The sequence below is a fragment of the Cyanistes caeruleus genome, chromosome 4, assembly GCF_971803275.1.
Source record: "Cyanistes caeruleus chromosome 4, bCyaCae1.hap1.1, whole genome shotgun sequence".
NCBI classification, from domain to species: domain Eukaryota; kingdom Metazoa; phylum Chordata; class Aves; order Passeriformes; family Paridae; genus Cyanistes; species Cyanistes caeruleus.
In genome coordinates, this window is record NC_141704.1 from 12320938 (window position 1) to 12334371 (window position 13434).

General features: G+C 35.4%; 1 protein-coding gene across 6 annotated transcripts in view; it reads right to left on the minus strand.

The window, feature by feature from the left end:
* CCDC146 (coiled-coil domain containing 146) overlaps positions 1 to 13434 on the minus strand; it is a 67281-nt gene that overhangs the window by 13475 nt on the left and 40372 nt on the right. For all 6 annotated transcript variants that reach the window (XM_086886663.1, XM_023918970.2, XM_023918971.2 and 3 more), the window contains exons 5-12: positions 10053 to 10110; positions 9310 to 9483; positions 8659 to 8732; positions 7470 to 7697; positions 6386 to 6572; positions 3063 to 3158; positions 1887 to 2057; positions 47 to 135 (exon numbers count right to left, since the gene is read on the minus strand). In XM_086886663.1, coding sequence (XP_086742789.1) covers positions 47 to 135; positions 1887 to 2057; positions 3063 to 3158; positions 6386 to 6572; positions 7470 to 7697; positions 8659 to 8732; positions 9310 to 9483; positions 10053 to 10110 — 1077 coding nt within the window. The remainder of the gene's footprint in view (positions 1 to 46; positions 136 to 1886; positions 2058 to 3062; positions 3159 to 6385; positions 6573 to 7469; positions 7698 to 8658; positions 8733 to 9309; positions 9484 to 10052; positions 10111 to 13434) is intronic.

Genomic DNA, 13434 nt, shown 5'->3' on the forward strand with positions numbered 1-13434 from the left:
CTTTAGAAGACTTTTTTTAGATAATGTATTGTTATCATTTTCTTACTGTTTTTGGACTTCTTTTTTCATTTTTTTACAGGTGATTAGTTCACGATCCTTTCTTTTTAGTTCCTTAACAAGACTTTGCAGTTGAATCTGAAATTCAAATAAAATTTAGTAAGCACTTTAGATATATTAGAGAAATGTCTTCAAGAAAATTACCCAGAACAAGTCTTAGATGAGAAAAAGACAGTGAGGGGGGTTATTATTATAGAGAACTTTTTCTTATAATTGAAAAGTTTTTACTACAACAACATAAAAAAGCACAGTTTTTCCATTTATATTAAGCTTATTATTACTAATTACTATTAGTAATGTAGATAATTTGATGCTGCATCTTAAATGCTTGGTTCCCTCTATCTGGAGTTCCACCATTTCTCCTGATCAGCCTGTTCAGTGCACTGCTATATAATTATTTGGCATATGAAAATTTCACCATTGAAACTTTACCTTTACAAGTGAAATTTCTTTTTCACTCAATTCTGACTTTTAAGCAATCACTGATGTTTGAGCAGGATTGCATTCTGTTAAGTTTCTGGATCTTTCGACTGCAGTTGTGTTGAGTCCTCAATAGCCTGGGCCATCAATCTTAAATCGACAGACCTTTTCTCTCCTCCCACTGGTATCAGGAGGAGGAAATTTGTCATAGGGAAAGCTGGTGGATGATGGGTTGCAACTATGGGCTTGTCTGTGTGTTCCTGAATTTGTATTATTTTGTTTTATTTGTTCATATTTGTTTATTGACTGATTTTATTGAAGGTACAAAGCCTGACATATTTGTTTATTTTTATAGACAGAGTTTCCCACCGTGGTAGAAGGGTAGCTTATCTAATTTATCTGATGACAGACATATATTTTGGAAACATCAATACCTTATTCCCATGTATCAATTTGTTTAGTAAATTCTGTAAGACATCACAGCACACATCATGCCAGAAAAATGCAGGCAGCAAATATAATGGCTAGTCGTAGGAAAAGTTTTCTTTCCCTCTTTCTCTAAATCAATATAATTATTTATGCCTTGAAATGTAACAGGAAAATATAAATTTCTCCCTCGCTTTGGAATGAGTAGTAGTTCAATTTATCTTCTAATGTTCATATATTTGTAAAATAAACCACAGTTTTACTTCTGATAATCTCAGGTGACGTTGTCTGCTATTCTGCCTCCTTCTTTCAAATTGGTCATTTTATCCCATGGACTTGAAAGCAAATCACAGAATCTCAGAATCACAAAATGTGCTGAGTTGGAAGGAAGCCACCAGCATCAAGACCAACTCCCAGCCTTGCACAGCACCATTCCCAAGAGTTACACCATTTGCCCAAGAGCATTATCCAAATTCTTGAACTCTGTCAGGCTGGTGCTGTGACCACTGCCAAACAACTCCAGGCCACTCCCTCAGATCCTGTCACTGGTCACAGGAGGAGATCAGTGCCTGCCCCTCCTCTTCCCCTCACAAGGAAGCTGTGACCGCAGTGAGGTCTCTCCTCGGTCTCCTCCAGGCTGAACACACCAAATGCCGTCAGCTGCTCCTCACTCAGCTTCCCCTTGAGGCCCTTCACCATCTTCATTGCCCTCCTTTGGGCACTCATTAAATGTCCTTTCAAATACCTTGTTTCAATTATTCAATTATATTTTCAATTATTATTGTTTCAGTTGTATTTTAACATACTGCACTGCACCACAAATTGCCAGTAAAGCACCACGGTATTGTGAGCTTCCAGTGCTCTGATGGAACTTCAAAGCTAGAGTGGGAAATGAGTCCACAGGGTTCCCCTCATTAGTTATTTAATTTCTCCCTATACCAGCTTCTAGTTTTGAACAATCTTCCAAATATATAATTTTTTACCTTGGCTTTCTGAACATTCCTGCATTTCAGTTGCCTCTCATCAGCTCTGAGCCAAGTCAGATGTGTAAGTGTGGATAACTCATTTCTGCATTTTTCCTGCTCTTTGAAAAGCAAGCGTTCTACAGCAATGCATTCTTCTAACACACGGGCATCCGTATCTGATATAATTTCCTAAAGAAGATTAAATTTAAATCCTAATGCAGCAATGTATCAGTGTTAGCAAACCCAAAGTTGGAAATACTTTGGGTTTATCTGCAAAGTAAACTAATATGCAGACTACACAGATTTAAAATTGTAATAACTTATTGCTTTAAAACATCATGCACAATCCCTATAATAACATTTCAGAATATATTATCACCTAGGAGCATTTCTGTTCCTCAGTCTAACATTTTTAGCTATTGTCCATTGTACAGAATGGATCTTTATAGCTATATAATCTTTAGGTTCAGTGTCAGGTCTTCAGGATGAGGTGAGTAGAAGCTTCCTAGGCTCCACTGACTGCACGCCCATCTGTGCACACAAGTTACATATCCTAAAGAATGACATGTAGGTACTGGAATGCATATATATCCAAATACAAGCGGATTTCCATCAACAATGTTAATGAATTCAAACAAAACACATAAAGAAAATTAATATAAGGGTAAGAAGACAAGGAGGTTTGATCTTAAGAATGCATGTCTGAAATAGATTGTTTCTTATAAAGTCAATTATGTAGTGGCAAGTACTAATGCTCTTGTAATGCAGGTATCTGCATTTCCACTCTGTGTGGCTCTGCTGCATACAGACAGACATCCACAAATGACAGAACTGTGAAGATGAAAAATCTTGATGTACAAATACTGATTTTTTTTGTTGCAACAAGACAGTTTCATATCCAAAGGGAATCTATAACAATATATTTCTAGCTGCAGTGTCATCAACAACATTCAGAAACTTAAACTAGAAAGTAGATTTGCTTTCTACCTTCTACTATGTAGCCAGTAACACCAAAAAAAATGTTTTTGAAAATGAAACACAAGTGGTCTTTAAAACTGAGTAAATACTATTGCATTTTCTCAGAAAGCTGCAGCTAGAAACTCCCATTATTTTTTCTTCAAATAGTCCCTTCATTCTCATGATAGAAAACCAGCTGTCAAAATGAAAAAAATATGAGAAAGCAGAACTCAGCACCTGTTCAGCTAAACCTCTCTTGATCGTTTCAATCTCCTCCTGCAGTTCTTGTCGTTTTTCTAATAATATTGCATTTTTTTTTGAGTTAATTTCTGCCTACAAAAATAAACCAAGCACATAGTGATGCAAACAAAAAATGAGGAAAATGTAAACTGCAGATACTGTATTAGAAGTAGCTACACAAATTAAGAAATTAATTTTCTCTCCTTTTATAATTGTTAGTACAAGAATGCTTATTGAAGTGTCTCAAATTTTTCTTTCAAGAACTATGAACACTAAACTTCACAAATTTAGAAGGTTTATGATTTTCAGCAACCAAACTCTCATTAAAAAAGCAATAAACTCAGAGTACATAAAAATGTCACCTAAATTCACAGAGGATTTTCAGAGTTAAATTCTGAACTTACTGAAGGAGAAAAAGAGTTCACATCTACATAGAATGGATATAATATTTTTTTCCTTTTGTCACTATGGTAGGATTTTAATTAGATTCTAGAAAGTCAAATCTAATAACACAAAAATGTATGTATTATTTTTTCATGTACATTATGGGAAAATTCATTTATTCAATCAGATTTTAACGTTAAGTATGTGAAGGAATACATAAAAAAAACCTACCACTGATTAAAATACATCTGATCAATCTCACTACAACTACTTACATGATGTAACTTGTAAGACAAAAATCTGTACTTCAGCTGATTGACTTCACTTAAAAATTCTTTATGTTTATAAGAAAGCAAGAAATAAGTGCATCAGACTAACTATGAAGGCATATATTGCCTCTGTGTAATTGATGGGGACAAGCAATTTAGCAGGACCTGTTGTGACAGGACAAGGGATATTAATTTTCAAATAAAAGAGGGATGATTAGATATAAAAAAGAATTTTGTTCAACAAGGGTAGTGAAACACTGGTCCAGGTTTCCCAGAGAGGTGGTTGATGCCCTATCTCTAGAAACCGTCAAGGCCAGGTTGGACTGAGGTCTGACTAGACTGATCTAGATAAATGTGTCAGGTTTGGACCTAAGAACCCTTTAAAGAATCCTTTCCAGCCCAAATTATTCTAATTGCAAATCTGTAATTCATATGGATGGGAAAAAATTACATTTAATAACACACCTGGAAGATACTCAAAGATAATATACACAACCCTGTGATGCTCAGATCTCAACCAGATGTTAGAGTTCAAAACACTATAAATCTATACTGATAGGTAGATGTTTTGCACTTGTTATTTTCACTTCTGTGATAGTATTGTAAAATTAAATGCTGTTCACTTGCATTATTGGAAGTGGAAACAAGAGACACAGTAAATGTCAAAGTGTGGAGTTACTTTAGTTGCAGCTGCCAGCTCTGAGATTTGATTTTACTTAGGTTTACTACAATGTCAGTAAAGCCTGTCCTAAGAAAGTGGCTTTTGGTCTTGTGTTGGCATCAAAAATAGCTTCTCCGTGGAGCATATATTAGTTGTCACTTCTGCTGTGTAAAAGTAAAAAGTTCACATAAACATCTTGAATCCATTAAGGACTTCTATTTATGTAAGACAGGGCTAAACTTAGGAATTTTTGGCTGTCTCTGCATTGTCCTGACCAAAGAGAAGGCCCACATGGAGAGGAGCAGCAGTTCTGGTCCAGGCTGGGGACAGCGGGACCAGTGGTTCTCTTTAACACACAGTGTTGGTGTTTAGCAATAGCTGACCTTTCACATCTCACTAAAGGGAAAAACACATTTGAAGGAAGTGTTCTTGTAATTTCCTTATTCTACAAACCAGTCATTCCAAAGAAGAAATTTGGGGAACCATATTGATGCACTGCTGCTTCTGCAATCACATATTTATACAAACCATTAATTCTTGTGATTTTTGCACTTTGAATCACAATGAATAAATGTAAATCTGGGATTTTAAGTAGTTAAATAAATTTTATCTACTTAAAATACTGGTTTTTAGTTTTTGCTAGGTGTGCTCCCAAGTCTGACAAATTAGAATTGTCCCAATATAGTAAAAGCCAAGCAGAATCAAGATGGCCAATTGACTCTTCCTTGCTGCAGTACTGTGTTTCAATTGGCCACCCTGCAGAGGAACACTGATTTCACATTTGCTCTTCTAACAGAGCTAGGAAAGCAATCAGAGAAAACATTGAGCATGGGAGGATGGGCTAAAATAACTCTGTTGCTGTGGCCTGTTTGCATTAGAGTAGTATTCCGCAGCTGCTGGAGTAAAATACTGATTAGAATTCCACTTCTGTCTCTCATGGCACTCCTTTTCCCCTGCTCCTCATGATGATGCTATTTGTAAGACACATACAAGGTCTTGTCCTTCCATAGGGTGAAGGAATTGGGCTGGGATGGGTTTGGATCTCACCCCAGATTGTGAACTCTAACCACAGCTGCTGGTGAGTTATGGCATTTAACTTTAGCATTACATGTTTTTAAACAATTGTGGTTCTACATCCAGGAACATTTCCTCAAAGGGAAGACAAGCAAAAATACTATCTCCAAGATTTTCTTAGCTGATACTGAAGAGAAAATCTTTCATCTTTAAGATCAAAGTCTGGATTATGAGTCAGCCCTTTAATTATTATTTCAGGAGATTAAATCCAAAACTTTGTTGTGTAGTTGTAGAGCTTTCCTCCCTTCTCCCAGGTGAGCTTATATTACTAAATAATACACATGTGATTTCAGGAGGAATTTCAAGGGAGACAAAAAAATATTGTTTGATAATATTAAATATTATCAAGTAATAAACGAAGTTGTTTACATAGCAAAGCTATTTGAGTTTTGATACATATAGTTATTTTTTAAAACTTAACAATAATGTAAGACTCTTTTCTGCCCTGAATTCCTTAGAAGAAAAATTTGAAGGACAGTGTCAAGGTAGGAAACATCAAGTTCTGGGAAAAAATATTCACCTGACTAAACAATTTTATATGACTCAGAATCCAGACTGAGCAAGCAGCAAGTTTAGGAGAAAATATATATTACAAAGAGAGAATGGAAGAACTGGTGATAAAATATAAAAAATTTATAGACAAAGTCAATTTTTAAGAAAGAACTGAAAGTAGAAAAGAAAGAAAATGCTTTGAATACACAAGCAGAACAGTACTTCCCTTTAAAATTTCCATAGTCAAAAGACTAAGTAAAATAGAAAAGAGTAAAGCATTATTGAAAGAAGAATGGTAGAAATACTAAAGCAAGGAGGAAATGAAGAAGGTGAAATGACAGTCTTCCCCCCTTTTCCCTTGTAGGACTGTCAAGAGATTTCATACAAGTATTTCTTACAAGAAAATTTACAATCTTTATGATCAATGCATTCATACAGACCTCTGATTTGAGTCTTTTATGCTTTGCCTTATCTCCTTCCAAGGAATCCCAAATCCCTTTCAGCTGTAACTCTATCTTTTTTAAACTTTTCAGTTCTTTATCTTTCTGTGTTTGATGGTGACTGAGAATATCTTGTTGCTTTTTTTTCTCCAAGACACATTTATTTAAATTATTTTCCAGAATTTTTCTATATAGATAGACACAGAATTTTAGAAACAGGTAACTTAATCAAGACATATATGTAAACAGGCACAACTATTTTAATGGCTTTTGAGTACCTCATCACTATGGCTCAGCAAGACAAACTTGTAAACTACTGACAAAAAATACCTAAAAAGGTAGCATTTTTATAACTATAATCAATTATAATACCCTAATTATGTCGATGAGGTCTCACATTCTGTTCTAAATGTGCTAAAAATATGAGGGAATCTAGTACATATAGGGAGAAGAAAACACATTTTTTAGTATGAAGGAACATTTCAAAATAAAATGCCATGGGCCTTTAATACAAAGCTTGAAAGGCAAAATAATTGTTGCTGAGCATATGGCCAGAATTAAAACTATACATCTTCCTCTGCAAAGGAGGAATCATTGGAAGCTTGCCTGCAACCTAACAGCTTATTTTACTTTACCAAGGATCATAATTGAAGGGAATATTAAAGAGATGTTTAACCAATTCCCTCTGAAATTCAGGACTACATGAGGGCAGACATCCATGATCCTCATTTGAAAATGAAAATAGTGACGTACTTTATTCTTCTTCAAATTACTTTCAGTGGGTTACACGGGAAAGAAAATATGTGCACTAAAGAGAGAAACCCTCTAAAAGATTTCACTTTTAAGAGCAAAATCTCACAGGATTTTATTCAATGATTTTTGATGTTCTTCTTCAAGCCAAGTCTGAGACTGAAGATTCCAAATTTTTCTATAAACATTTCTGAAGCGAAAACCAAGCCGGATAATTTATAATTTCCACTGGCTGTTGCATAAAACTTGAAAATAGAAGCAACAGTGGAAAAAATAAATATATTTTTGAGAATAGAAGATTGTTCACTCTTTCCATGTGGCTCATGTCTCTAACCTGTCTGTTAGGACGGCTAATTCCTTCTCTGCACTAATTTCTAGTAATTTTGTCAAAGTAATGCATTCTTGTTCATTCTTTTGTATCAAAGTTTGTCTGTCATGCAATTGCTTCATCACATCTTCTTTTTCTTGCAAAATCTCTTCAGTCTTTTTTTCAGTGGCTTTCAGGGTTCTATTCAATTCTTCTATTTGGTCATTAAGGGCCTCATTCTTCTTCTCTGCATCACTGTGGATATATTTTAACAAAGCAGTAAGGGTTAAATTTTCCACATGCATATTTAAAAAACAAAATGTAAGTTGCCAGTTTTTGTGGACATACAAAATAATTCCACAACAATATATGTTAAATGTTTGAAAACAGACAGTGAAAACCTTCAAATTCCAATATAGTCCAGCAATAAAATTGCAGTTAGCCATGAGGCTGACATCTTAGCACCATGACAGCATTAGAAAGAGTCCTAGTAAACTGATTTATGTCAAAATTACTAGGTAAAAAGTTATGACATTTCTAAATACTCTTCCTAAGAAATGGGAACTCTGATTAGTTTATTCTGTCATGTGACACATATAAAGACTATACAAAGACTTATTTAAATATTTCATTAATAGCAATCTGCACAATGTAGGTTTTAGAAATTGCTTCTCTGTAACACCATAGGGAAAACTTCTTAGATTTATGATGGCAGAGTTGCATTAAGCAGAGTAGTAAGGAGACACAAACTCCAATGTAACCCTGTGCACAAATGGGGTACGAAACCCATCATTCATCTGGATGGCAATTGGACCGCTGGGATTTGTGAGTGACCCAGAAGAAACTGCACAGTGCTAATTTGATTTTACTCTTACAGAAAAGAGCACATGCCATGCTTCAGTGGAGAAGAACCTCAGCTTCACAAAAGAGAAAAAGAAAAGGTTGGCTGCTGGGTTGCATTTCCCCTGATAAAGTATTAGTGACTGCAACTCATGTCGGGACCTTACAGCAAAGCAGCTGCGGCTCCACAGCTGGTACAGAAGGAGCAAGGGAGAATGGGTTTGTAGCTCAGGCCACACTGTCAGCTGTGGAGGTGTTAGTTTAAATTTTGATCCTCATTCTAATCAACAACTATCCTCAATCATTTCTATAACTAAGGCGTAAGAAGTCATACATATATATATTCAGGTATATAGATTATTTATTAAAAACATACATTTTTTTCTGATTCAGCTTCTCAGTTTCTTTTGCAAGTTGCTTTGGAATACCAAGGATCCTAACCAGCTCAGCCTAGTAACAAAACAGAAAGGTGTGATTAATAGCCTCAAAAGCTGATGACTTTTCATAGTAGAAATATTCATTTAGAACTGGTGTGAAAATCAGTAGGAAGCATTTTTGAGTTTTTACCACAGAATTGTAGCTGCTAGTTTTAAAACTAAACATTGAGGTTTACAATTTTAGTATGTCTTCAAGATAAGAATTATGCTTGAATACTATTAATACATCTTATAATGCTATTAATACCATGAAAAGAAGTTGATCCAGGTATGTTTTTAATTCTCAGCATAAATCTGTATTAACTGTAATCTGAGCAACCTACAATAATACAATATAACTAAGATGTCTTTATAGAAACCACTTTTTAATCCAAACCATGACTTAGTATTTCCTAAAGAAGTAATAAGGATATGGCACAGCAGCATGTTTCACGCCTATTGGAAAACGGTCTAATATTTAATGTTGTGACATAATGAATTTGGAATGACAACATCCAGAATATTCACTGCTCCTCTGGGCAAAACATGTACCCATACACACCCATGCACACACACTCACAGATACATAGGTACAATTAATTTTGTGTTACTTTTAAAAAAGTCTGCGTCTCCTGAAGCTTTTCCATTTCTTCCTCATCTGTTAATATCAGCTTTTCCTTGGATGAAACAGCTTCTTTTATTGAATCAATTTCCTCTTTCCTCTGGATTACTTCTTTGCTGAGCTCATCACAATTTTCTTTCAACTTTTTAATTTTATTGCCTTTCTTAAAAAGAAAGTAAAAGACCAGATTAATTGTATTTTCCCTTTTACATTTTGCAGGCTTCTGATAATACAGACTCACTAACTAACTGAATGACAATAACATTTTTAATGACAAGATATGAAATGTATATTTTTTTACCAGATGTGTGTTTCTTCTATCAATACTACTAGAATTTTATTTCAAACAAAGCCACATATATTCCTCAGGATTTATGACTACAAATGTATTTTTCATGTTCATATCCTAGAACTAAAAACCTGCAGCTATCTGTAAATGCAGTATCCATTTACTGAATATAGTAAACATTTTCTGGAGTAAACAAAAAAAAAATCCAGATCTTTTCTGAATCAGTTACTTATTGCTTGCCCAAGTTATCAAAATTGAATGATATAATATAGTCAATAAAGTCTGTTTCTTTTAAAATCTCTTTTTCTATGTATTCTATGTATTTCTATGTATTCCATTTTAAATAAATTCTAGATATGCACAGTGAGAAAACATTTTCAGTGATTTTTAATATGTTAGTTGACAAAACATAATACATTGCTTTTCTCATGTCTTGTACTTACCTTTTCTTTTGAAATTCTTTCGTATTCATTTTCCAGAAGCTTTTTTTCTTCTCGCAAACTGCAGTAAAAATCAAAGCAGAACTAAATATATCAGCAATAGAATAATCATTACTGTAATATAGTAAATGGTAGGAAAGTATGAAACCCTATCCTGTGTTAGACTACAACACACAGTGAAAGAACATGAAAGGTGCTCAGACTTAAAGGAAGTTTTCTGACAGTAATTGGGGGTCCTGAAGGACTGGGTGTATATATGGAGGTGTACACATCTTTTTCTACAGTGCACACATCTAAACATTTGAACCTGATTTTTCTTAGTCTGACCACCTCCTGAGGGGTGCATTCATGCCTCACTCACCCTTGCCTTTACTAGTGGCACCCTAGAGCCACAGTTCCTCCCAACCTCAGAAAATAAAATGTCAACATGGAAATGTGGCAAAAGGAAAGAGGAGGTAGGTAACAATCACAAAGACATCAAATGTCAAAGAAAGTGCAGTTGCTAATGAGAAACTTTCTTCTTCCTATGAATGTTTTTACATATACATTTACTCTTCAGACTACTCAGGAGAAGCTCCTCAAATCTGGACTGGATCCTGTGGGAAAAAAATCCTGAAAACTGGGAGGGATTATAGGCTAAGTCAAAGGAGTATGGTTGAAAAGTAAATTGAATGGCCACAATGATCTTAACCTATATCCAAAACTAAATTGCATTTAATTTCAGCAATATTAGCAACAATACAACAATAGGGACATGTTGAAAGGGAAATGTCCCTTTCAACAATAGGGACAGATGCTAAAGAAGTGAAGAAGGAAGAAAGGAGAAAACAGGAAAGCTCTTAGATCTTGTGTGCATTTACTAACACTGCCCTGAGAAAGATGAAGGAATGGTTCTAAAAAGAGCTCAACCTTGTTGAGCAACAAGCTTGTTGGATTTACAATAGGGAGCTTCTTGGTAGCAGGTAGGTAAATACTGCCAAATACAAAAAAATTATCCCTGCTGAAGGTAAATCTTTACATCCCCAGTACCTGTACAGAACAATTCTGCACCTATAGAAGGTAAATGGGCTACAGCAGTCTGTATGCCCTCACAGCCTAACAGCTTAACTGGGTCACTGAGCCATTCACTGGGAACAAGAGAGCAGGTTCTTGCAGTGCAATTAGTACCTACAATGACATTTCAGAGTCTCAGGCTATAAAGAAGTAAAGACTGCAGCTAAGGAATAGGTGGAACAAACAAATCCCCTTCCCAGGTATAGCAAAGAATCCACTTCAGTGCTTAAATTTATTCAGTGCTTAAATTTTTTTAACTCCGGTGGGAGGATGTGCTGGTCAAGTTTTGTTGATACCCAGGGCAGTCTGGTAGAATAAATAACTCTTTAAATTAGAGAAGCATTACGAGAAAGGGACAAACTTCTATAAAAGAGTCGTGTCACTTGGAGATATAACAATGGCAAGGGACTTCTGGGCATCTCCACCCACCCAAAACAGCTATTAGTTACCTCATAATGTGGCTGATACAGAAAAGAGGCAGGTGACAGCTATTTCTTTTTTTTCTTCTGAAATCTTTCAGCAGAAGTGCAAGACTTTGCATGGTGGTAGTGGTTCAGGATTCAGAAAGTATGTGGTCATGGGAACAGAGATCAATCTCCCAGCAGCCAACTCATGGATGACCATACCTAGGACCTTATGCTCAACCCTTTTAGCAGTTCTGATATAAGATTCCCTCCTCCCCTCCACCACCCCCACTCTCTCAATAAACTCTTTCTTATATCTGAGTCCTCCAACAAAAGGAGTGAAGCTTATACCTGGAAGCATCAGGCAACATATTTCTAGTTAAGGAAAGGAAATGGTGAAAAAAAAGAGAACTGAGTTGGTGGTGTTGTAATATAAACAGAACAAAACAAAACATCTCTCCCACAAATAAGAAGCTCTGGCTCAGATGAAGAGCAAAGACAAAATAGACACAGAGTAGTTGTTGTTGATATACAGCATGCATGATATTTGTATGGGCAGACTGCAAGTATGCCTCTACAGGGACTGGTAAAGACTAAAAACTAATTTGAATGCCAGCATTTGAACACTCAGAGAGTAAATGAGTTTGCAAAACAAAATCTTATAAAGAAAAAAGTTGAATTTAAATCAATCTTCCCCCAAAACGGATAAAATTAATTAAAAAATAAATTTCCAAAATTCCAAAATCATATTCCAAACCCATTTTGGCAGTACTTCTAATTGAATTCCTTGGGACTGGCATAATCACACTAAGGATAAAGAGTGTTTCCTTTGCACAAATACCCTTAACAGTTTGACTGCCACGAAATACTGTTAAATAAGTCTTATGCCAAATGATTAAAGAGGTACTGCAGAGCTTGTGGTTAGACCGTGCTGTGCCCCCTTTCACATCATGCTGGACGATCAAAAGAGCAATACCAAAGATCAGGAGGGAGAGCAAAATTGACACTGTTTTCATTCTGTCACATTCCTCACTCATGAGGACAGATTCCTGTGGAACCATTCCAGTTTCACAACAAAAAAAATTCCATCCAGCAGAAGTAAAATGATTTGAACACTTCATTTTCTGTGGCATAAACAAAGGCAACAGTGAATGACAAGGGCCAAGTTACCCAAATAGCCAGGCAACCAACCACTTCCACACAAAAACCAGCGAAGTGTGAAAAAAAAAAATGGGTAAAAAGAAAGAAGTTAAATCTCTCCTGTTTGAACAATGAGTTTGATCCAGCTGCCCACAGCCAGAAGTCAGGCAGCTCTATGCTAACATCCCAGGCTTCCTTATTGTCAGGGATAAAAAGTGGGACCTCCAAAGGGGAGGTCATCTCACATTCCAGGTGACTGCTTTAGGTTGCCATAAATTAACAGTTGAAGATAACCTATTATCTCTCTGTGCACTCTAAAGGGGAGTCAGGATGATTAAAACACATTTAGAAATCAATTAAGACCCTTCAAAGAATTTAAGTTTAGTCTCTTATTTAATAGATAAACACAGAAGCTTAATATAAGATAAGCAGAGAAATTTTGGTCTTTAGCATTTGAATCTTTTAATCTGTGTTATATGGATATCAGCCTCATGACTGTTTTACTTAGATGTCAATGACAACAAACAAAACAGCTGCAACTGGCATTAGGCATTTAAATTTCCCATTATTTTGTAGTCCTTCACTGATGGATATATTTTTAAAAATCATGTGGATTTTATTATCACTGTTATACTTCTAACAATACACACAATGGAAAGAAGATAAAATTCTTAAGCATTAATATGTGCAAACATTTCTAACATTGCTCTTCTTATTTTCATGGAGCCTAATAACAGTACTGTACATGAAAAGCTGTCATAGATGCAGTTGTAATGAGGTAAAAAAAG